Source organism: Kwoniella newhampshirensis, chromosome 9, assembly GCF_039105145.1.
Source record: "Kwoniella newhampshirensis strain CBS 13917 chromosome 9, whole genome shotgun sequence".
In the NCBI taxonomy this organism is placed as follows: domain Eukaryota; kingdom Fungi; phylum Basidiomycota; class Tremellomycetes; order Tremellales; family Cryptococcaceae; genus Kwoniella; species Kwoniella newhampshirensis.
In genome coordinates this window covers 256,882-281,220 of record NC_089963.1, presented here as the reverse complement: position 1 = coordinate 281,220, position 24,339 = coordinate 256,882, and the positions used below count along the sequence as shown (strand labels likewise).

The 24,339-nt window shown below is 50.6% G+C and overlaps 7 protein-coding genes across 7 annotated transcripts; 2 read left to right on the top strand and 5 right to left on the bottom strand.

The window, feature by feature from the left end:
* Positions 1-609: 609 nt before the first annotated feature.
* IAR55_004798 (uncharacterized protein) lies at positions 610-3,165 on the top strand (the record flags this gene model as incomplete). Its single annotated transcript, XM_066947894.1, has 9 exons — positions 610-757; positions 847-1,075; positions 1,130-1,234; positions 1,317-1,505; positions 1,572-1,705; positions 1,767-1,919; positions 1,977-2,043; positions 2,108-2,413; positions 2,472-3,165. The coding sequence occupies 9 exons, from the start codon at positions 610-612 to the stop codon at positions 3,163-3,165; spliced, it is 2,025 nt and encodes a 674-aa protein (XP_066801353.1).
* Positions 3,166-4,806: 1,641 nt separating this feature from the next.
* On the bottom strand, positions 4,807-5,544 carry IAR55_004797 (uncharacterized protein; the record flags this gene model as incomplete). Its single annotated transcript, XM_066947893.1, has 2 exons — positions 4,807-5,414; positions 5,490-5,544. The coding sequence occupies 2 exons, from the start codon at positions 5,542-5,544 to the stop codon at positions 4,807-4,809; spliced, it is 663 nt and encodes a 220-aa protein (XP_066801352.1).
* A 1,284-nt stretch (positions 5,545-6,828) lies between these two features.
* On the bottom strand, positions 6,829-8,058 carry IAR55_004796 (uncharacterized protein; the record flags this gene model as incomplete). The annotated part of the gene is made up of 3 exons (XM_066947892.1): positions 6,829-6,926; positions 6,994-7,935; positions 8,013-8,058. 3 exons carry the CDS (start codon positions 8,056-8,058, stop codon positions 6,829-6,831), a joined length of 1,086 nt encoding a protein of 361 aa, XP_066801351.1.
* Positions 8,059-8,690: 632 nt separating this feature from the next.
* IAR55_004795 (uncharacterized protein) lies at positions 8,691-14,508 on the top strand (the record flags this gene model as incomplete). The annotated part of the gene is made up of 26 exons (XM_066947891.1): positions 8,691-9,013; positions 9,096-9,112; positions 9,176-9,273; positions 9,328-9,592; positions 9,651-9,657; positions 9,714-10,020; positions 10,073-10,166; positions 10,215-10,318; positions 10,371-10,470; positions 10,524-10,697; positions 10,755-10,867; positions 10,915-11,007; positions 11,067-11,086; positions 11,138-11,347; positions 11,404-11,413; positions 11,474-11,690; positions 11,747-12,060; positions 12,115-12,408; positions 12,466-12,589; positions 12,639-13,474; positions 13,527-13,612; positions 13,680-13,846; positions 13,921-13,971; positions 14,029-14,101; positions 14,164-14,249; positions 14,369-14,508. The coding sequence occupies 26 exons, from the start codon at positions 8,691-8,693 to the stop codon at positions 14,506-14,508; spliced, it is 4,323 nt and encodes a 1,440-aa protein (XP_066801350.1).
* A 163-nt stretch (positions 14,509-14,671) lies between these two features.
* Positions 14,672-17,299, bottom strand: IAR55_004794 (uncharacterized protein; the record flags this gene model as incomplete). The annotated part of the gene is made up of 2 exons (XM_066947890.1): positions 14,672-15,970; positions 16,037-17,299. 2 exons carry the CDS (start codon positions 17,297-17,299, stop codon positions 14,672-14,674), a joined length of 2,562 nt encoding a protein of 853 aa, XP_066801349.1.
* A 374-nt stretch (positions 17,300-17,673) lies between these two features.
* IAR55_004793 (uncharacterized protein) lies at positions 17,674-20,159 on the bottom strand (the record flags this gene model as incomplete). Its single annotated transcript, XM_066947889.1, has 9 exons — positions 17,674-17,897; positions 17,967-18,075; positions 18,143-18,243; positions 18,308-18,575; positions 18,641-18,888; positions 18,955-19,100; positions 19,178-19,413; positions 19,561-19,784; positions 19,946-20,159. The coding sequence occupies 9 exons, from the start codon at positions 20,157-20,159 to the stop codon at positions 17,674-17,676; spliced, it is 1,770 nt and encodes a 589-aa protein (XP_066801348.1).
* A 1,451-nt stretch (positions 20,160-21,610) lies between these two features.
* On the bottom strand, positions 21,611-24,263 carry IAR55_004792 (uncharacterized protein; the record flags this gene model as incomplete). Its single annotated transcript, XM_066947888.1, has 7 exons — positions 21,611-21,634; positions 21,714-22,886; positions 22,950-23,302; positions 23,381-23,636; positions 23,742-23,864; positions 24,014-24,084; positions 24,230-24,263. The coding sequence occupies 7 exons, from the start codon at positions 24,261-24,263 to the stop codon at positions 21,611-21,613; spliced, it is 2,034 nt and encodes a 677-aa protein (XP_066801347.1).
* Between the last annotated feature and the right edge of the window lie 76 nt (positions 24,264-24,339).

The following is a 24,339-nucleotide window of genomic DNA, read 5'->3' as shown; positions in this document are numbered from 1 at the left end:
AGGACGAAGCTTGGTCGGACACCTTGACGATATGTACGTGTGAGTGATGGCCCTTGTGGCGACAAGTGTGCTTCAGGCTATGATGGCAGAATATATATTCTCACGATTGCAGATATGAAGACGTCCGAAAGGTATCTGTCAACGAGCGTCCGAGTGCTAGGGTCAGAGGCATGGGAAGCGAGCGAGACTACGCACAGCAGCAGCAGGTGAATGACAATGAATGTTGCCAAGAGCAGAAACAGAGACAGCGCGGACAGCGACTCCTGGCAAGTGGAGGTGGATGAAAAATGGTGATAAAGTAGGGGGAACAGATACATCTCCAAAGTCACAGTGAAGATGATTTACAACAGTAGCTACGGTTTGATCTGATCCCACCCGGAGCACGTTTCTTGTCGAGAAAGTAAAGTTGAACATCTATTGCGATATACTCTAGATCTGAATCTATTCTCCTCTTCCTGGACCACAAGCCCTGGTTCTCATCACACAACCTGCGACCTGCGACCACAGCTTCCCATGATTCATCCCTGATAGCGTCTAGCGTCATCTCCCCTTTCTTATACTTCCATCTTCTCACTCACGCTCACTTCGCCATCAGGCTCCCTTCTCGAGATGAGGTCGTACCTCGTCTTCGCTCTGGTGGGCTTGACACTGACCGTCGCGTCGGCAGCAAGATCGCCTACCGACCAAGAACACTTTGTGGGACCGTCTCTGTCAAGCACGAACCCTGTCACGAAAACACGAACGAACAAGAAACGACGTGAGCTCCTGCTTCCGTCTCGCGAACCTCGTCCCAGACGGATGACATTCTGAAAACATCAAGCTGATCTTTTGATCTCGCGTGCACAGCTTTGAAGGGACGTTTCCTGCATATCACAGACATACATCCCGATCCAAATTACAAAACGGGAGCGACGTTCGAGTCGGGATGCCATAGGAAGCCCAAGAAGGATGACAAGAAGGGCAAGGGCAAGCTCGACGAGAACGCGTCTGACGATGATGATGAGGGAGATGAGGTGGACGCAAACCATATTGGAAATAAGGAGCCTGTGGCGGGCAAGTGGGGGAGTGGAATCTCGTGAGTCATCGTGTCCTAACGCAGTCGTCAACGCATTGATTGCTCGACTCGCAGTGATTGTGATACGCCAATGTCGCTGGTCAATATCACCTTTGATTGGCTCAAGAAGGAATGGGCAAACGAAGTAGACTTCGTCATATGGACAGGTGACAATGCCAGGTATGTCCACAATCTCGATCTCGGAGCATGCTGGCAGGGAATAGTATTGCACTCTCTCTGACTAGAACCGCCCTTCCCGTAGACACGATATCGACCGTACACAACCTCGTACACCTCGAGAAATTTTTACACTGAACAGAATGGTCGTCTCTAAGATGTTAGACACGTTCGGCGCAGACCTACCCATCGTACCAAGTATAGGGAACAACGATATCTACCCTCATAACGTGCTTGCAGCGGGCCCAAGTCATATCACTGAGGAGTTTTTACAGTGAGTTGGAAACTGAATTTGGTTCTGAGCGAAGATGATACGAGCCTTCCGCTGACCTGGAAATAGAATTTGGAAACGCTTCATCCCTTCTGACGCCGCGCACGTCTTCGAACGAGGAGCTTATTATTCTCAGGAGGTCATACCGGACAAACTAGCAGTGATTTCCCTCAACACATTATTCTGGTATGACTCCAATACTCGTGAGTTGTCGATCAGCTTCGATTCCATGACGAAGTACACAACTCATGACCGATGCTTCAGTCGTCGATGGTTGTGGAGACCATTCCAATGATCCTGGAGCTCTTGAGATGGACTGGCTGGAAGTGCAGCTGGCCAACTTCAGGCAGAGGGGGATGCAGGTCTGGATGTCAGGACACGTGCCTCCTCATATGGGGCATTATTACGACAACTGCTGTGAGTCTGGCCACAGCTCCTTCTGACTTGCGAAATTACTGATGACGAGTCAACCAGACTTGCGATATGGGGATTTGGCTCTCAGGTATCAGGATACAATTGTGGGGCACTTGTTTGGGCATATGTGAGTGATGCGATGTCCGTATTTTGGTAGATCGTGACAAGATGGATTGACACTGTCACCGCAGGAACATTGATCACTTCTTCTTCATCGATGTCGATGAGCTGGAGGCAACGTCGATGTCGCAGCCTGATCCTTCCTTGCAAAATGTTACCGCACCTACGGGCCCGCGCTTACGACATGGACCGGAGCTGCAGGGCTCTGGTCGATATCGCATACAAGGTCGCTCAGGAGCCCAAAGCTTGCAGGCGGAACTGAAGAAGGACTTTGGAGAGATGCCTGGTCCCAGAATCCTCAAGCTCAAGGATTATGCGGTGATGAATGTAGCGCCAAGTGTCATTCCCACATACTATCCCGGTATCAGGATTTTCACGTGAGTACGGACATTGGTTGCACCAAGAAATGCGCAACTGATGACGATGATGACACAGCTACAACATAACGGGCGTCAGCGGAGATAGACTAGATGAAGTTCTTTTCTACCGCGGTGGTGAAGTGCCTGAGGATGAGGATGAAGATCTGGAGGAACAAGGGGAAGACGACGATAAAATCGAAGTCACGAAGAAACGCAAAGGCGGACATCGACATAGCAAACCCAAAGATGACTGCAAGCTCCCGCAAAACGAAGACAAGCCGCACTGTACATTCAAGACAAAGCCTAGACATTACTCGAGACATTCTCCTTCAAGGAGCAATCGGCCGCTCACACCCCTCGGTTATTCCCAATTCTATCTACCGACAATCGACCAGCAATCATCTCATCCTCCACAATGGGAAGTGGAGTACACTACCTTCAAAGCCAAGTCGTTGGTACCGCCTTCACCGAATCATTCCAACCAAACAAGCCTGACTCAACCGCTCCCGGTGCCATTACACCTTTTACCGGGATATGATCCTGCAATCTTCACTCCGCCAAACGACGGAGAGGGCAAGAAAGCAAGACAGAAGGTGGCAGCAAAGAAGAAAAAGTTCTATAAGCAACTGGAGAAGATCACTCCCTTCCGAATGAACGACTTGACGATCGGGAATTACATCAAGCTAGCGAGGATGTTGGTGATCGAAAAGAAGCTGTGGAACAAATTCTCTGAAATCATGTGGGTGTCAACGCGATCTGTGCTCCCATAAGAGTGCTACCCGAAAGCTGACATCTGCGATGCAGGGTTGTATCCTCGTCTGATTGATCAACGCTGTTTTGGTCCTTGATCTGTTTACCGTGTTATTGTTGTAGACATAAGTTAAATTGCACGTTTGGTTGTTTTGCATTCACTAGTGGCATTTCATGTGGTGTTCTGAAGCTATTTGTCCCTGTGACCGTCACGGCTTCCCCGCGAGATCTGACATCCTCAACTCCTCCGCGAGATCTCTGCCTTTCTTGTGTGCCTGCTCGCGGTCGATTGAGGATAGGCCATTGATCCCGGCTTGACCTTGAATGGTGTTCACCGGATGAGAATGTCAGAGTCAGCGAGTGGAGCAGATGCGGAAAGAAATCACACTTCTTCGAACCAGGGTTTTCTCCCATGAATGGAGTGTGTAACTGTATCTTAGGTATATTTTGTGTCACGCGGTCTTGGGTAAGTTACCGACCGCTTCGAGCACTCTGTCAACGGGAAAGTCAGCTCCATCGTTCGCTGAGCTTCGAGACTACCGGTTTTGGCCAACTGTAACACCAGCGATGGCCGCAGCCACTGCAAGCGGATCATGGATGTTCTTCCCTGTCAGCACGTATATACAATGCTTCATATACTTTCCCGCCCACTTTCCTCCTCAAATTCCCGAAATCCTTCAATCGGGTCTCATAGCCTGACAACCGTCATTCTTGTGACACTGCTTCCCAAAGTCGTCGAAATCGTCACGAATCGTCCACGTGGATTGAAACTGCTCGCAGAATCTTGGGAAACCGGTCTTGTAGTCTCGAAGCAGATCGCGCAGACGTTCGAGATACGCGGGGGGGTTCATCTGGATGGCGTTATAACATGCCCCCCAAAGCCCAAAGCATAGCTTGCGGATACACCTTGACGTACAGTGCCACGTCAGCCCTTCTACCGTGAGATCAGGAAATGACGCAGCTGTATATCCTGGCCAGTGAGACAGGACTTGCGAAAATAGTGTCATGTTCGTATGCAGTAGCGAGTGTGGTCCACTCCTCCCACCCGAAAGGCGCAGAGATTCACATGGATCGAAGTCAACATCAACATCATAGAGAGGGAGAGCCTAATATATTTTGTCGACCGTCTCCAGAGACAGAACCATTACCTCCCTTCGTGCTCGTGCACGCTCCACTGGCCGCCAAGCATCATTAAACGATATACAGGCGATGCCAGTCTGTATCATGAACACTTTAGGCAGGTGTAGTACTCAAATCGACCTCTCCGTACCATTGTACAGCCAAGCATAGTAGAAAGTCTTCTGCAGTCGGAAGCTACACCGTGTACAGTCCACCACGTCGTTCACGGCTGAGCGAATCGCTCTCTCGACACATTCGTCTTCTTGCCCCTCTCTGATCCTTGTTACCGCTTCGAATGTCCTTTTTGCAGCTTTTCTTCTCATCGTCATGAAACTGGAGAACTGCAACTTAGCTGAACATCCCCCATTCTTGATACAGTTCTTGCCGAAGTCGTCAAAACCGTTGAAGGTCCGCTGGCGGCTCTCGAAATGGATCTTCATGTGGTCGAATTTCCGGTCATTCTCGTGATGAAGATTTCGCAGTCGATCGTAGTAGTCATGCGCATAGAGATCGAGCAGGCCAGCAGCAGTGTCTGGGAGATCTCAAAGCTTCAGTTTGATTGTCCGAGAAGATTCCTGTTTGGCAAGTGATTCGTTCGAATTCAGGGCAGCAATAGTGAATGTCCAGAATGGATCATCGTGGAATGCTGTGATCAGGAGCTGGGTCAGGTGGGGAATGTCGTAGGCATCGGCAATTTTGAATGCTTCTGGTAGGGCTCGCAGAAATTCAGACTGCCTCGATTTGATCTCCAGTAGCATTCTAGTTGCAGTCCCAGTCTGTCTGAGGGCGAAGAGAACCAATCGAAGCCCCGCTGAAGTGGCCGATGGCAGCTCCCGTCGGATCTCGGAAGCAGTCTCAGGAGTGAAACCGTTGATCGAGTCAGATTCGACATGTGGGAGATCCTCGAGATCGGAGAAAAATCCGACACGTTTGACCAACGTTTCAAGAGGGAAATAGAATCCGACGTTGTCCGATGTGACGAGAAGTATATCACCTGTGTCGGCACGGAAGTCCGGGTCAATCTCTGTCGGCGGGGGAGGGTCAGAACGGAGCGTCAACTCCAAATGTTCATGTGCCCCTTTCGAATCGTCCGCATCGTCTGCAAGGATTGACAGATGGATGTCCGAATGGTGATGAATGCGCAGATCGTCTATGATCAGACGGTAGTGGAGTATCAGAGATCAGCTTCCTACAAAACCAGAGTTGACACTGATCGCATACGCACATTTCTTCTCGTCTACCGTGAGTCTGATTAACGACACAATATTCTGCCTGCTCATCTTGATCGCGCTCAAGGTCGTCAGAACACAGAACACAGCGTGGGCAGGGAAAATGATAGAAAAGAACAAGTAATTCAAGACCTCTCCTGTTTCTTGTCCCCAGGTGAAAGTCACTTGCCGCCTGTCATGAGGAAGGCTGTGAACATTCCGCTTATACTCGTGTGTTATGAGAGCACGAGACTTGCGTGAGAAAATGAGATGACGAATCATGCTCATCGAGAACAAGGTCTGTCAATTATATCAAGTTGTTTTACCTTTGAAATCTTGTTGGTATTCTAACATTGATAGGGGACATGAAATGATAACCTAACGTTATTCAACGATCTCTTACCCTCCAGTGCTGCCCCTAGAGTCTTGTTGGCGTAGCTCCCATCAAGTACTGCTCAACATGGCGATTTGGAGAGCTTGAACATGTCCTGCGCTGCGTGACGATCAGGGGTCCTACACAAGTGAGTACCTGACTCATGGATGGAAACAGATCACACCAGTTCAACCCAGATTGTTACCGCTGAGAGTTCAGGTCATAGATGCGCTCGGCTCGTAGCTTCCCAGGACCCTCCAAGAAGATAACAATGATCTTTGACCTCTCGCAAATAGAGTCTCGCCTCTTTCCTTCGCTCTGTGCATCCGACCAAACGATCAGGGGTTCTGTCGTCACCTCACAGCCCAGCCCACACTCGCCCTTCAACCGGATCCAGTCATCGACTCGTTCTCCCCTCCTCGGTCGGACACGGGCATAACTTACTCCGTATCTCATCAGATAACGTGCAGAATCATATCAAAGGAATCCGAACTCGAGAGTGAGATCGGGATGCTGGGCGATCTCAAAGTATTGGATCGTATCGTAACTTAGGGAATTTGGCCGTTATGGATACCACAACCGATAACAGCGACAGATCTCCGTCTTCATAACCGTTCGAGCGCTTCCGTCCCCACTGTGTAAAAGACTCAACTTGGTCCTGCTGATGCTCAGCAGAGGATTCTACCATCCCACTTCTCTCACACTCACTGATGACATCGATCTTTCCGCGCTCTTCCCTCCGCCTTTCAATCAGCTGCCGCTAACAACATCCCTCGATTCACTCAGAATTGGGTGGAGGACTATCACGACCGACGGGCAATAGATAAGGCCCCCACAGGGTGAAGGAAAGAATTCGAATTGATTTCAAGCATTTTTGCCTGCCTTACAGTGCCCTTTCTGTAGTAAGAGTAAATTCGTCATATACGAGTCTTTAACAAAGAAATGCGAAACGAAGTGATGCATTGTCCTCGAATGGGATGATGCTAATGATGCTCCCATATCTCGTCCTGTCCCAAAGGAGGCTTGATTCTGTGATGACGTATGACTGTAGCTGGGTATGGTGACATGAGGAGAACGGTGGCTAAAGGTCAAATCCAATGCGGTCAGGGAAGATATGTTTGAAAGGTGTGAACATATCAAATACCTACGCTCAATGCTATTGGGAGTATTCTCGAACACCTTCCTCAATCCTGCCTCATACCCATTGATAAGACGATTCGCACATGTCTGACAGCCGACTGCATAGTATATCGCGTCTTCCACCGGAGTACACATGTATGTGATCCGCTTCGCAACGCAAACACGATGGACGGCTTCTGCGGCCCACTTCATCACTGTCGGGAACCTTCCTTCGCTGTGGCGATAGGCGTGACAGCCTTGGGCGTATCTGCGCTTGCACTTGGATCCGAAACCCTCGAACTTGATATTGACATGAAGCTCGGTGTAGAGATGCGGAAGTCCGGTAAGGACTCGGTCGTAAGCTTCTGCTCGGACTCGGTGTAAGTCCATCAGACGTCGATAGTAGCTAGGTGCTTGCTCCCGGAGAAGTTTTTCGAGGTTGGGGGAGAAGTCAGTGAGAGATTGTTGGAGTGTGAGTCTGGACGCCGATCGAGCGTTAGGAAGGTCGTCGCCTATGGCTGCGAGAGTATATCGAATGAAGGGGGAAGCGGTAGCGTGGTTCTCGATGAAGGTCTGCAGGAAACTTGAAAAGCCATAGGTCTGGGAAGCTTGAAAAGCGTCTCGGAAATGTTCACCTACATCGTTCTGGTTGAAGATACTTTTCCGTTGGGGTTTGAATAAGGTGATTAAGATCATCGAGAGCGCTCGGGAATTCACAGCCGAAAGAAGGATCCGAGGGGTATCCGTGACCGCGGGATCCCGAACAAGGATTCCGAACCATGTTGGTGAAGCGATGGCAAGAGACCTGAAGGTGATACGAAACGACACGCCGTCCCTCGCTTCGAGAACAGTATCCCCTCCAGTGCAGAACTCGGGGTCAAAAGAGCTGGAACCGAGGGGCGTGAAGTTATCGAGTAGATTAGGATCATTCCATGTCCCTTGGGATACCGCTGAAGTGACGGTTATCCATTCTGTGCGGAGGAGAAAGAGGTGTCGTCTATCAGTCCTCTAATCACCTTCTTCCCACACCTACCTCAGCTGCCCTCACCTTGGATGCTGCGACCTGAGTGCTCGTTCGACCTGATTACACCCATCATGTACAATAGGCTGGGTCATGCGGCAGATGACTCGAGTGACATGAAGTAGCAGGATAAGATGAGAACACAATCAGGGTTCCACATCGCGAGGAAGAAGGGAAGTGGCTGTCATGTACGGACGGACGGAGGCAATGGGAGCTTGGGCGCACAGACCCTTCCTGCAGGCTGACGCCATACCTGACTGTTGCACATCATTGACAACGATCAGACGCAGTAATCACATCCCAACGATCCGACTCCCTTGATGCTTTTGATTCCCGCAAGCATACGTCGAGTGCAGGACTGGAACTTGAGATGACAATTTGGTGTACAGACCAGTCCCGGTGGCAAAAGAAAGGATTACCACAGCGTCTACTCGCGGCTTATCTCGTGGGGTCCCCGGAAACTCGCTTGACCAAAACAGAATAATAAAAAAACGTTGATCGTCTCTTGTCTTGCCCCGTGTTGACCGAGGGAAGTTACACTCTTCTACCCAACTCCTCTCGACAACTCCTCCTCTGATACACAATCAGTCCCGCGGACATACACTTATCGACGGCGACGCTACAAAGGTGGTCAACGACCTCTCCTTCTGCTCCCCACAAGCATCCATCATGCCTCTCTCGGGCAATCAGTCAACCTACTCCTCGATGCCTCGACCGACTTCCGCTCCTGTCAATACAACCGAAACAAAATCGGCACCACCTCGTTCCCCTCCACAACAACAAGCACATCTTCCGTCCAGGCCATCCCCACTGTCCACCCCTGTCACCTCTAACGTCAACCCGAAAGGACGAAGAGTGTCGATTGCTGCATCGGAAGCATCTTCGAGCAAACTTACATCGACGCTTTCAGGACTCAAGCTCAATGGCATCACACAGGGAAAAGGACGAGTCTTGGGATTGCAAGACAAGTTGAAGCAGGAGGTGGATGGTGTCGTCAAGAGACGGTCAGGAGGTGTCCTAGGTAGAGGGTGAGCTCGCAACTCATTGGCCTCGTGCGACTATCGCTGGGTCATTCTGATCGCTAACGGAGGATCCGACCGCCGTCTACAGCTATATTCTGAAGACAGGTCAGCACAGCTTTCGCTACAGGTTCAAAGGAAGATTAGAACTGACAAATACACTCGATTCAGATCACTATCCGACTGGTCGAGCGATGGATCTTGAGATCAACATTCAGGGAGCTCCTAATTTCAGAGCACCAGACGAGGAGAGCCTAAACGTGTTCGGGGTAAGTCAGGTGCAGCAAGTAATGGTAGAAAACGCTAATGTAACGGATTCAAAGGTCGCACAACCTACCGCAGCAGGTCTGAAGTCTATTCTGACCTTGTTGAACTGTCAACCGCAAAGACCAGTCCGCAAGGCCCATCCTCGTAGATCCTCTGTTCCAGCGGGCACCCGTCCTATAGACAGAGGGAAGATAGACAGGGTGGTCTCGCAACCTGGATCCAGCCCATTGGCAGAGTCCGTCTCTATGGACAGCGGTAATACTAGTGATGATGGCGAGGAAGGCCAAGCTATCTGGTTCAGTACACGGGAGGAGACTCTAGGTGAGTTATGGATCTCGTCCTAGCGGAGAGCATCAGCTGATGAGAATCGGAACTCCAGTATACTGGTGAGCATGGACGATGGCGGATGCGATTCTGAGCGCGTAACTCATGTCGAACATAGCAACGGTCGTCCATACGTTCTTAGAGACGCTGCACACCCATATCAAACTCTCACCCTTTCAGACAGAGCTACAAATCTCGAAGACATCGAAAGAAGACTCAAGCTCGACATCCTCGATGAAGCCAGGAAGTATGGAGGCATGATATTGACTCACGACGAGATTACAGGAGGCACTATCATTCCTACATGGGTCAGCGTGGACGAGGAAAGTATTCAGACTCCGAAGGAACTCTGGGAAGATATGAAGCAGAGAGGTTGGAGAGTGGATTTTTGGAGAATTCCCGTTGCCCCGGACACGCCTATCGAGGTGAGCATACCGAGCATAATGCAGATCCCCTCAAGTCACTGATCCTGCATAGCATAACTACCTCGATGCGTATGTGTCCGTCTTGAAAACTGCCGACCCTCAAACGACCGCATTGGTGTTCAATTGCGGCATGGGAGTTGTGCGGAGTGAGTGAAACACCTGCGTGCTGTATAATGTGCTGATGGTGACCGAAGCGACGTTCGCTATGTGTACTGCGGTATTACTACGGAGAAAGCAATTACTTCTCCGGGATATGAATGACCCATTCCTCTCCGTGACCAACTCGGGAGTAGCAACAGTGAGCAATATCTGGGTTGTAGGGTACTTCCAAACTTATGTCTTTGAATTAGCCGTCACAAATCCCGCAAGCTGCTCAATTCCTGGAACAAGCTACTTTACAACAGGCTCTAAACAAGAGCCTGCTCAAAGTCACGCGCGTATTGGATCGAAGTAAGCCCTACTTGCCCCTTTTCAGCTGGACTTACACCTCAAACCTGTTGCAGATCTGCCGTCGAAGCATCCATCAACTGCTATCGACCTTCTTTCGTCTCAGCCCACTTTGCTCGAACAGTTACGGAAAGCACACATGGGTAGCTACCAAATCGTGCTTTCCCTTTTGTCCAGTCTCGATCATGGCAAGCAGATGAAGCGCCTGGTGGATGCCGTCATTGACACTTGTGAGCATGATCAAATATCCCATCCAATCGTGATAAGGGGCTAATCTTCCGGGCCAGGTGATGCGGTTGTCAACTTGCGGGAAAATGTCATCGAGCATCGAATCAAGTACAGTGTGTCTGCGATGGATGACAAAAATCGCCAAGTGTGGCTGGACAAAGCACTAAGAGCCGTGAGCTTCCTTCCGATCATGTCCGCACAAAGCTGACCTGTTTTCAGCTCGAGCAATACTTCGACCTAATCGTGTTTGCTTCGTACGTTGAAGAGACAGACGCTGGGACCAGTGGAGTGACCTTCTCTTCCTGGTTGAAAGTATGTGACATGTCGTCAAGTGGGAATGATGAGCTGACAATATGTCCCCTTTCGTGCAGAGCCGACCCGAGATATGGAAGTGCGTGACTTGGCATTGGGGACCGCCACATAGCTGACCAAGTCAGCTTAGTCAAATCAAGGTGCTCAGAAGAAGTGGAGGTAACAGGCTTTTCGCATTTGCCCCTGTCAATGACCTCAGCGTGATATCTAGATCATCTGAGCTTGGAGAAGGTGGATTGCACACAAGACGCGATGTCGATGTGCAAGGCGGCAAAGTGCTAGGCGACGAATGGGCTGAACATGTCGTAACGAACAGAAGTGGTATCATGCTTCGTGCTTCGTGAGTGTCAGCGATAGACATGTGGTATGACAGACTGACAACGTTCTGGTACACAGTACGCTATTGGTGGGTGATTGTGGTCGAGTGAAATTTGAACGCTCTACTTACCGCTCCTAATCGCTGCAGAAGTCCGACCTCTGGTTGTCCGAGTCGGCTGCCTCTGTCGAAGGCGTTCGCGGTGCAGTCGGATTCAGACAGGTCAAGGGAAGCACAGTTTATGCCACCGGCCAACCAACTCAGGACGCAATTTCCACCATCTTGCAGATCGTTCATAGACGATCACCTGAGATCGGTACAGTCATATGGGTCTGCTTGCGTGAGGAACCTTTGGTCATGATCAATGGTGAGCTAACAAGTGTGGAGAATGAAAGGCAACATCGCGCTGACTTCTTCTCTCAGGAACGCCTTATTGTCTTCGACGGGATAGCACTGCTCTCCGTAATCTTCGGGACTATTCGGGTGTCTCTTCGTCTCGTCTGGAAGTACTAGAACAACGATTGAAGAGCGATGTCGTCAATGAGATCGAACAATTCCAAGGCAGAGTACTTCTACATACCGAAACGGCTGAGGGGGAGGTCGTACCTGTCTGGGAAAGTGTGGACAAGATGGACGTAGCTTCGGTAAGGGAGGTGATGGACGATGCTGCGATAACCTCCAAAGATGTCCAACTCGAATTTGTCCGAATACCTGTCACCTCCGAGTCATCTCCCGACGTAAGCGGACTTGTTTGATCGAGCTTCAAGTGCATTTGCTTATGTGTGTTGCAGTTCCACGATCTGACCGAACTTCTTGATATATTGTTACGAGCAGATCTTGATTCAAGCGCGATCATATTAAATGACCAGTTGGGAAGAGGCCGAAGCAGTACCACAGCCGTCATCGTCCTGCTCATCAGAAGGTGGCTCAAGCAAGGGAGATCCGAAGGCGCCATGACGCCCCACACGCCCTCAAGAAACCGGCCACCTATGCATCGCAAACAGACAACTGCAGCACCGAGAACAAGCTGGCAGATCATCAACTCCTGTCTGCGGCTAATCCGAAACGGTTTGGATGTCAAGCAAGTATGTCGCTTTCCTGTTCCCTCAGTCTGTCAAGGGATGCTGATATTCCGTTCACAGGTTGTAGACGAGGCGATTGATGCTACTGCCGCTCATTTCAATCTGCGGGAAGCTATTGAAGACTTGCGTACGAAGGCGCTAGAAGCACCCAATCCAGAGACAAAGTCCAAATTCATAGAACGAGGTGAGTGCTAGAAAGCTATTTCAAATGTAAGCTCACGTGAAACTTACAGGTCTCTACCACCTCCGCCGCTACTACCATCTCTTGATATTCCAAGCCTACCTAGAGAGCCGGACCCCGGACGAGGAAAATCCTTATTCTTTCGAATCTTGGGTGAAACATCGACCAGTTTTTAAGACCCTCGAGAAAGAACTAGTGCAAGGTGGTCTGGAAAGCTTGGCACCTATCGAGAGAATGGAGCCCGCCGATGGTATGGCATTGCCAGACGAAGTGACACAGGTCGTTGCCAACCGATCCGGCGCGATCCTCTCCGCACAGACAATCCTCAAGTCGGACTTCTTCTCCGGGCTGCAGAAGCAAAGTCTTCCGGAGAGAGTAGAAGGAGCTGCCAACTATCGACGTTTGCCTCTTGTATGCGAGATGGAAGTCGCACACAAGGACGGCACAGAAGAGCAACATTATGTGTACGGGACGGGAATGCCCTCTTATTCGGGATTGCGAAATGCTCTTATGAAGATGGATGCTGGCCCGGGCGGTTCTCGCCGAGTCACTTGGACTTCGCTGAGAGAGGAACCTGTGCTATACGTCAAAGCTCGACCTCATGTCCTAAGGCTCATCGACAAACCACTTACAAACGTGGAGACGACCGGTGTGACCGCTGCCGTAGTTGAAAGGATGGAAGTGGCTATGAAGCAAGATGTATTGAAGGAGTTGAGAGCCGGTCAGGGCAGACTGCTGTTACATGATGAAGTTGAAACCAGACCTGGCTGCTACGAGATCATACCGATATGGGAGACTTTGGAGGAAAGTGAAGTGTTGACACCAAAGGAGCTGTATGATAGTGTGATCGAAGAGGGATACCAGGTAGACTATGTGCGAGTGGCCATCGTAAGTGTCTCTTTAATCTCGTTGACTGTTTATCGCTGAGCAGTGGACATAGACGGACGAGCAAGCACCCTTACCAGCCTCCCTTCAGGTCTTGGTCAAGAGAGTTGCGGAAGGCTTGAAGCGTGGAACCGACTTTGTGTAAGCTTTTTTCGCCCTTGCCGTACATCTCGATCATCAGCAATGAGCTGACCTCGTATATGCGCAGCTTCAATTGTCAGATGGGTAGAGGGAGAACTACTACAGGGATGACGGTGGCCTCTCTCATTGCGACAATTGCCTCAGATGACCATGCCCTGGAAGAGATCAGTACCGCTTCAGAAGACGAAGACGAAGATCTGGATCAGGTGCCGGAAGCGACACACCTCTTAAATGGTGAGCGTTCAGTTGTCTAGCGCTGCGTGTCCCATTCGCTTATAGGCCGATACTTATCACGCTTTGAGTCGCAGGTGAATACAAGACAATCTTACAGCTAGTAACTGTCATGAGTCATGGCAAGGGTGAGCCATTGTCTCTGATCAAGTGAAGGATTCCTCCTAACCAAATGACGCAAACAGAGGCGAAGCGAATCACAGATCACGCTATCAACATCATGGAGGGTGTCCAGAATCTGCGAAAGGCCGTGTACGAGTAAGTGGACAGTTGGTAATACGAGGCTGAAAGCCATGCTGATTCGAGCTCTTGCGTTACAGCTTCAAGCTTCAGGTCGATGCAGCAGAACCTGGGTCTGCCAAGCACAAAGCTCAAGCTACTCGAGCGATCAACTACTTGTATCGATGTGAGTGAAATTGTCAAAGATGCTATGCTGGCCGTGATCGTCGCCAAGCGGCGGCCCAGCGGCTTGGCGCCCGCTCCACTTTTCGACGAGCACAGCTGATATGTCGTGATGGATTGTAGACGGCGCTCTCATTGTCCTTGCCAACTTCTTGCTGGAGACGAAAGAACAAGGTATTCCTCTGGACGAGGCAGACTTCCCCGCTTGGTTCACGCAACATAGAGAGATCCGATCCATCTTGAGTCGAAAGACTCTGGAATGAGGTTAGGAGCGTTCTGCGGCATTTTGCGAGCGATTTGAAGAGAGGAAACCGAAGTCGAAGTGTGCTGAGCAAAAAGTATAATGGACGATCGACCGTCTGTAATTGGACGACACGGTGCGGTACAGGACAATTATGCATGCATGATAAACTCCCTCCATCCATCTTAACCTTGCCCTTGCCAACCTTGACCTGGATATCCATGGTGATCTTGACCCAGTTGTGAAGAGGCGTTTTGACCCATCATCAAAGCTTGATATTGAGCTGCGAATCTAGGATTGATAGCTGGATACCCACCTGTTCCTCCTTGGTCTGGACCCTGAGCACGATGTGGAAGTAGGACATGTTGCTGTTGCTGTTGCTGTTGCTGAAAGTGTTGTAAAGGCGGTGAGAAACTTTGCAAGTGGTGTTGTCCCTGGTAAGCATTGATTGATGGAAGGCCTGAAGAGGGACGATGAGGTTCGTAGGTATCTTCGTAAGAATGAGCAGGAGTAAACGCGTCTTGGTGGGGATATTGTTGTTGATGATGATGTTGTTGTTGTTGTTGAGGTGAAGAAGGGGGTTGCCAATGTTGTTGAAGTTGAGGGTATAAGTATTGTTGGGGGTACTGTTGTGGTGGTTGCTGATATGGATACTGCTGATACATCGCTTGCGATTGTTGTCCGTGAGGTTGAAGTGGGTTTGGCGGTAAAGGGAAAGATGGTCGACCGATATTTGGCTGTATGCTGCTGCTATTCGCGTCGCTTCGTCCTCCTCTATGTCCGGTACCACCACCACGGCCACCGCGACCTCCTCTCCCTCTCCCTCTCCCTCGTTCTCTACCTTGGCCTCTACCCCTCCCTCTACCCCCTCTCGACTCGCGAACACCTCTCTCACCGCCGTCCACCAATGGTGGCGTGATCGACACCAACACCGACACCGGGTCGTCGACTTCATAAGGTGCTGGAAGGGGTCTACTTCCACCTCTCGTCGAACTCGTCGTCGAACCCGTCTCCCACCGTTCGTCTTCTATATCCCCACCTCCATACATACTGCCCGCATCTGATCCATCTTCAGAAGGCTGATAATCGAAATGTGGTCTTGCAGGTAATCCAGCTCCGGGAACCGCTCCTAATCTCGGTGTATGTCCACCACCGGATACACTTGGCGTTTTGGATTGACCTCTTTTCTTGTTGTTGCCCTTATCCTGTTTACGTCGTCGTTTCGCCTCTGCCTCAGCTTCGTCATCTGACCATTCCATCTCTTCTTCACCGATCTCTTCGTCGTAGAAATTGGACGCGTCAGATCCTTTGAACCGTGGATCTCGGACAGCGAGCATGTTCACGAAACTTCGATAAGATGGGTTCAGGGGGTAGAACAGTCTTGATCCGGTTGCTAATAGGTCAGGGCTCGGGTATGGGAACGGTGGAGGTGGGAGTCGGATCGTGTAAAATGGAGAAGTGAGAGGTCCAAATGTCTCGTGGACCTTGATTTCGCGAAGAACGTGGGTCAGTTGCTATTCACCGCCAAACGAGGGAGATGTGCAACTTACAGTGCCCAAAACTCGTCCATCTTCCCAGCATAACACACTGCCTTCTTCCAACCACCCGTCATCTGGTGCTCCAGGTCGAGACTGCATTGCTCGGACCACGACGGTCCCTGCAGAGGTGAATCTGTGTTCTGATGATTGAACGGGTTTCTTCTTCTGACCCATTCCGGGCTTCATTGATTCATCTTCGCCTTCGCCCCCTTCCTTCTCCTCTTTGACTGGCGGCTCTCCTCCCGAAGCGAGCTCGGGACCCAATTCCTTCTTCTCCTCATCTCCTCCCTTCACTTCCGCCTCAACCTGATCCTTCTCCTTCTGTCTCTTCTCCAACCAAGTCTCCACTTTCTTATCCCTCATCCAACTGACCACGTCTCCAGCGAGACTCACCCCTTCACCCTCCGGCAATTTCTCCATGGGAGGTAGCTGTACCGCAGGAAGCGGTTTCTCGTGTATCGAGGTGATAGGTCCTGCTCCGCCTGAAGGACCGTCGTCTTCGTCATCTTCCATGAACTTGAATCCCATACTTGCGAGACCTGGATACGAAGATTCGTCTTCTTCATCGGAACTCGAATCGGGATCGTCATCTGTGTCGACTACAAACTCCGTCTCATTCGTCGTTGCTGTTTCAGTTGAGCGTCCTACGAAAGCGTCCAGTTCTGTTCTCAACACTCGATGTTGCTCTTCTGTCAACGGTAAGTCATCGTCGTTCTTCTTTTTGGAGTCGGCTTCCTCGTCCTCATCACTCGACTCAAATTCACTTGAGCTTTCCCCGCTTGCAGAGCTCTCCTTCTCTTCCTCTTCCACGTTCCCATCTCCCACCACATCAATACGTTGAGATGGACCAGTGTCCAGCGCCCTTTCTTTGCTCTTCCCCTTATCTAACCGATTCAACCTCATGCTCTCTTCTACAGCCTTCCGCTTCTCCGCAGCCGTCATATTCACAGGCGGCAATGACCCCACCACCTGATGTGTCTTCACCATCTCCATGATCACCGCGAGGTCTTGTGGGATAGAAGGGTTTGGTGGGAGCTTGAATGGTGAGGCGGTAGAGGATGAGGACGATAGTCCCGGAGCAGACGCAGAAGCAAGGCCGGTACTGGGGAAGGTAGGTTCTCCGTGGAGAGCGAGGGTCGAAGGTGGATCATTTTTTTCGTCCTGGGCTTCGTCTCCTTCCTCAGCCACCAAGAAAGCTTCCAATTCTTCTTCCGAGTCATACTCTTCTGTGGTACCAGAAGGCGGCTCGTTCAAGGGATCCTGTTGAGCTTGCATTCTCCTTTCACGTTGATGATGGTCGATACTATTATGACAAGTGATTGTAAACTTATCTTTTGTGCAAGAAATCTCGGGATGGTCGAGTGGAGGTCAAAAGTTAACCCTTCTTATGTGGAAGGCTTGATTAAATCGGCCTGAACATCGGAGGTCGCTTAGAACCCGACTGCTTTTCCAGATAGATTAGCCCCCAATCCACAACCCCTCGCCTCGCTACATCGCATCAAGCACACAACATCATCGCAGGTGGTGGACAGTCAGCAAAGCAATGTGCGTCTTCTGAAGTAACGATCTGTATCATATCGTTATCTACTGTCTTCAGACTAATCCTCTCGACACCTCTATCACTTCCAACCCAGTCGGTCTATCACCCTTTATCCAGACGAAGAGGTCGTAGTTGTGGCAGTCCCGACCTTGTCCTCAGTGACCGTACCCATCTGCACCGTGTCAACCCCAGCATGGGCCGTCGCTCGCGCATGCGCATTGACCTTCTCTCGGTCCACTTCTGATCGAGCAAGCTCGAGCAGTGCACCGAGATCTCGAGGTCCGATGAAGTTTCTACGACCGTCGACGATCCAGGTGATCGATGAGATGATGACTGGAAATACAGCACGAGGATTAGCTATTGAGCACTTTGCACGAAGAAAAGGATCGATTGGTCACTCACAGACGATGCCCAGGACGACGATGGCGTAGTTCATGTTGGTTCCGTCGACCGGAAGATCGGGAGGGAAGAGGAAGAAGATGGTGGTCAGGATTGTGAAAGCGAGACCAACCTGTCCACCGGAACGAAATCATCCATTACTTTCAATTGCTCAGGTATCATTCCATAGTGGTACTCACAACGTTGCAGACAGGACCAAGGATGGGTCCAAGGGTCCATGTGGGCTCAGGAAGGGATGGCGGTCGGAGAATGTGTCGGCCCCGCACCAAGACAAGGAGGACTGTGTGAGTCGCAATATAAGCCCAGGTATCTCTGTATGGCTGTGTTTGATGTAATCTACGCACTAGGGATAGAGTAAGAGATGTTCAAAAATACCACAGAGCTGGACAAGATAGCGTTCAAGGCAGCACTCGAACCAAGGTAGACACATCCGAAAATGATGACCAAAACAGTCGTTAAGAGAACGGACGGGATGGGGACACCGTTACGGTTCATGATGGCGAAAATGCGAGAGAAAGGAAGACCGCCATCACGAGCGAAGGCATAAGACATTCGCGAAGAGGCCGTCAGGAGACCTTGGGCGGTGAAAGCCATTGCGACGATGGGGAAGATCTACGAGCAGGTGATTAGTCAGCGTTGTCCTCAGGTAAGGAAGCTCGTCCAAGTCAGGAACATACCTGCAAACAGACAGCACCGGCTCTGGATCCGGTCGCCTGGTACATTGACTCCAGAAGGGCTCCAGCGGAAGAACTGTTGACCATGTCGACATCTTTGATGCTGAACAGTAGACAGATCAAAAAGATGAAGGAGCTTGATGCACCGATACAGACGGCCAAGATCATAGTCTTCGGAGCGTTAAGATGAGGATCGGGCATTTCTTCCACCATATGAGACACAGCGTCGTAGCCGGTGAGGCCAAAGGAGCCTAGAGGTAACAAGACGAAAAGATGTTAGTGGAGTTGGGGAGAAAGTCAAACACTCCTTCGCTCACTCTGCAAAAGTCCAAGGATCCAAGCAACGCCATCGTTCCATCCGGTCTCATTGATGTACGTCCGGAAAACAAAGTCACCGGATTGGAAGTCTGGCGAAGCAGTAGCGAGACAAACGATGATGATGATGACAGCGCCGATCAACGACCTGTCGAGGCCTGTCAGTCCAGACTCCAAGACAGTCACACTGCCGCTGCTGCGAACGATCATAACCCGCCCACTCACCAGAAGATGGCAGTCTGGTTGATACCTGGCAACAATCTCAGAGCAAAGATGTTGAGGAAACAGGCTCCGAGAGTGTAGACGACGTAGATGAGGAAAATGTGCCATCGTTGCGACTCGTAGTTGGGATGGAGGAGACCAATGACACCAGTGATCAGGGATCCGGCAAGGGATCCAGCTGTGGCTGTAAGGGCGACCCAGCCTGATACGGCGAACCAGCCGCAGACCCATGAGATAGCCTAGAATCGTGTATCAGCTTGATATAGTCTGATACGTATGCAAGCAGCAAGCGGCGCAGATTGGGACAGACAGCAGCAAAGGGGGCCGAGGCGAGGCGAAACGTGATCTCATGCTTGGAAGGTTCAAAGTCGGACGCTAGCACTCACCGGTGCCCACTTTGCAGGAGCCAGAATCGCTGCCCAATGATATTGACCGCCCGAAGTAGGATAGACATGACAGATCTCGGCCATACTAGCTGCCATTGCCAAGTTCCCGATGAAAGAAGGGACGATACCCCATATGACGGCGGTGGGTCCTCCTGAGGGTAGGGCGATCGAGAGGGAGGTTGCCATGGCTGTCCATGAGTTGAGGATGGCGTATGCGAGCCCAACTAACAATACGGTAGAGCATTAGCGTCAGTCTATGAGTACGAGGGCATTGCAGCGAAAAGTCTGCAATGGACAAAGCTGAGTTGCGAAGTCGCGCACTGGTTTCCGGAATGAAGATGACACAAGTCCAACGCTTTGCGAAGAGCAGAACCAAACAACTCACCCAGACTCAACAGCTTGAAGTGCTTGACGGGTTGTACCACCGCTCCATCCCTACTGACATCCACACGACTCGCAAATGGCCCTAAACCATGTTGTTCTCTCTGGATTGATTCGGTGACAGCTTGAGTGGAGTATGGACCTTTGAGAGGGGGCGGAGGGTCTGCGTTCTGGACCGCAGGTTGTCTGGGTGCTGGACTTATGCCTAGCTCTGACATGGTGGTTTGTTGTGTACGGTGTGCTGGACGAACTGAGGGGGTATCGAGAGTGTTGAGGTGTTGATGTGTTAATGTGACTGTTCGGTCGACCGGTGCTGGATTGTGATGGTATCTCACCGCTGTTGTCCTGCGAAGGTTTTGGAGGATCCGAAAGCCCAGTCACGGAACAACAATCCAACAATCTAACAATCCAAATGAGTTTAGAAGGAAAGGTCAAATGTTCACAATCACAGAAGATAGATCAAAGATACAGTATTCATATCACGTACATCTCATCTCGTCTGACAACATTCCCTCAACTATGTCTCGGTCAGACCAATGCCGAAACAAACCAAAATTACTATTGAATGGAGGGGAACGACGCATGCAGATTTTATGCTCCAGTAAACCTCGCTTAGAGGATTGAAGATCTCCAACCAAGGTCTTCGGACGAGCATGGACATGGGACCTAGCCTGCCGGGGGAGGGTGTGTGTGATCCGATCGCTGCTCCTCTCCCTGTAGCGTCTGAGGCAGGCACTGACTGACTGACTGACCGAGTGAGTGCGCAGACACATCATCCTAGAAGGTCATATGTGAGACAGAGTGGAGTGGAGTCGACGAGTGACTTGGGTCAAAACCAAAATTTATTTTTGGAATTTGTGAATTAAGCGAGGTCCGACATGGGGTGTGGAGTCTCCGCCTTTGGACGACGTAAACAAATAACTTGATAATAGTTCTAGTGGACAGAGTGGCACTGGAAGACAATCTAAGTATAGGTTTTTCACAAGATAAGCACCGTTACTTCCGCCTCCTTCTCTGGAGATCAGGAGAGAGGAGATGATGACGGAGGTCATGTCTCATAGATAAGGGGATCACTCATACCTAAGCCCAAGCGAAGAGGGGGGAGTTGTCCGAGACCTTTCCCCCTTCTGCTCTTTTGACTCGAGTGAGATTGCGATAAATCACATAGACGGACCGATCATCGCACGGCATGGCGGTAGTGGGCGGAAAATCGGACAGCGGACAGCGTGGAACCGTTTGAATGGATCGAAAGGGGAGATTGAAAGGATATCGCCCAGTCCTGGTCGGATGTGCTAGGATGACGAGACATGCTCCACGATACATCTTCATCTTAGCATGGAATCATATGTCATTACGTCAAGTGCGAGAAAGCGAGAGGACTTGTCAATGGTTTCTGTCAATTTGTTGATAGTGATACTCAGTTCTGCTAGGATCAAAAGTCTGGGAGCCTATGAGATCGTTGTGTATCATGACGGTAATCCGGTTCGTCTCGACCTTGAGTTGCTCCATTATCACTCGAAACACTCGATCTCGAGCACTTGTTCATCGTTTCACTTTGCATGCGACTGTATTATATACAACATTTCTTCGTCGAGATGCGGTGGTCTCTCACAACATGTACAACATGAGTCTCTTGTGTTCCAGTTGTCCTCCGCCTCGATGTAGTCGATCAATCGTCGAACAACGTCTTGAACTGATTTCCAGGAAACTCATCAGCAATCGTCCCGGTAAAGTCATACCACAATTGTACCATGTCATAGCAGTGTACTCACTCTGCCTTTATGGACGGACTGGCTCGGCTCAAATGTGACTTCCGAATCCGACTGCAGCTCGTCTTCTTCTTCGTTCTCTTGCTGCTCCACTGAAGCCTTCTCTGGCGATTTCGAAGTACCTGCACGTCTCCCCTTGACCGGTGATCTGCTTCTTCTACTTTTTTTGGGAGACGCACTTCCCCGACTCTTTTCGGTCGATGCACTTGCCCTTCGTTTCGTAGGCGATTCACTTCCCCTATGAGCATCAGGTTCGTTCCCGCCATCCAGGCCCCAGACCAGTTCATTGGCATCCGCTTTCCATTGCGGTCGCCCAGCATTACTCGAACCCTCTTCCCTTCGATCACTACTAGCTTCGATCCCAGCTGGCTGAGCGATGTCTCCCCATACAATCGTCTCCGGGTGGTACGGGTCTGCAGGAAGTCCGGGTACTTGAGCTTGACTTGCTCTGATGAACTCTTCTTCCATTTGCCTCTCATCTTCCTCTTCGGCGTTGTCCAGCTCCTCCTCCAGATCGATGTCCCCCAGACCCGCCGCATTTAGGGCTTCCTCTTGTGTCATCCTGACCATCTGACTTGCTGCAGCAGCTCGAAGAGGCGATGGTGACCGCTGGGAATGAGGTTGTTGGCTTTGGGGCATAAAGAGAGGCTCTTTTTCGCCGAGCGGGTGTCGTGGGTGTGGATCGTGGTCATTCGTACCCTCATCATCGTCCATAGTGACATCTTCGCTAGCTTGACGCTGATGTCTTGAGCCCAAACGGGATGCTTGGGCAGCTACTGGTGGGCTCGCATTGACGCCGCTCTGAGACGCTCCGCCAACAAACACCGTAGTCATGCCGTCTCCGTCCTGGCGCGTCTCTGTGACAAAGCTCAATGACGATCGATTTCGTTTCTGACTTAGGGCTGCCGAAGCTCCTCTATTCCTGCCTGTCCCGTTCCCAGCTGATGGTTGCGGTCCATCGCCTCTGACTAGCGTATCACTGCTTCTCGACCGTTTGAGATCAACAGATGATTGGCGGACATCTACGAATGCATCGCAAGATGTGGTGGCGATAGCACAGAAGATCGAGAATTCTTCTAATTCATTCGTGAGACTCGTCAATGTCAGAGGTTGAGTAGCCATGGAGAAGGCTACGTTGAGTGTGATAGAGAGCTGTTCGGCGAGGACCAGCGTGGCCTGATAACGATGGTCTGCGCGTCAGCATTGGGTGTGAAGACTGCAGAGATGCGATGATCTCACCTTGAACTCCTTCATCGGTAAAGTCAGGTCGATTCGACCTTTTTCAAGTCCATAGTCTTCGAACTCTCCCACATCGACCTTGATCTCCGTACTCAGTCCGCTCGCACCACCTTCCCATGATTTCACCCTCACTTCGTTCTGCGTGAACATCCACCCTAGCTGATTCAGCCCTCCAGCCGAGTTGTTATTTGAAGGGTAGCCTGACGTAGATGAGATTGCGATGGAAAAGTGATCAAGCCAGTCGCGCAGGGTTCGCGAGGCTATCGCGAAGCCTGAGGGGGTCGAATCGGGATCGACGTCCGCACGTAGGAAGTCGGAAGAACCGAGATGCAGAGAATGTTTTTTGGTAACGCCTAGGCGACATGTACATAGTATCAGCAGCAGCTTTACTCTGACCGACATTGTTGAGCTAGGTTGATCGGACAGCTCACCATGCTTGCAGACTAATCTCATGATCAGCTTGGCCTCGATGCCAACTCTAGCATCATCACTACTCTCGTAATCATCTTCATCGCCAATCCGTCTCTGTGTACTTCCTCGCTCAAGGTCATTCGCATTTGATGCACTTGCAGATGTCCCTTTTCGTCTCTTTGTGGGTCGAAGGTCTCCTGAAGGATCGATGATACGAAGGTCTACTCGATTGACCGTTGTGATCTGGGAAGTCTTGCCAAGGACAGACAGAACGGACTAACGAACGGCAGGAATCGTTTATGTTCAGCTACTTCGTTGACATCAAGAGCTCAAAGAGTGAGACAAGATGGCTTTAGAACTTCGCTTCAAGCGGTTACCTACCTTGACTAACAATCGACACTTTACACCTCTTCTTTGCTTGGGCTCCCAGCGACAGAAAAATGATTTATCAAGTTTGAACAGACAGAAAGCGGATTTCGAAGAATTGGTCACCGACAGCTCCCACTGTGTCATATATCAGTCATAGCTACACCTAGGATCATAGTAATATAGATGCAGGAAGGAAGTGAGAAGACGGGATGGTGTCAGACTGCCTTATCCCGATTCGCAGGACAATTTGAGGGGTCGAGTGCGGCAAAAGAAGTCTCACTCACAGCTTTGGGCGAGGCATGCATGTTCAGATCATCTCCGTATTTGGAAGCGCACTGAAGCAAACGGACGAATGCTGCATGGAGAACAAAGTCATCATCAATATCAGATCAAGTGAGCATACGAGACATAGCGGGAGGAAGAGTGGACCTCATACCTCATTACCGGTATGCGGAGAATGGGTTTCACACATGTCAAGGCCATGAAGAGAGCTGACTCACTCTTGATGTTCTCGCCTCTGATAGACGCGTCCATTATATATGTGTTGGCAATCTCGACATCGATGCTTATTGATGATCGTACGGACGGGAACGAAGGAAGAGATACAATC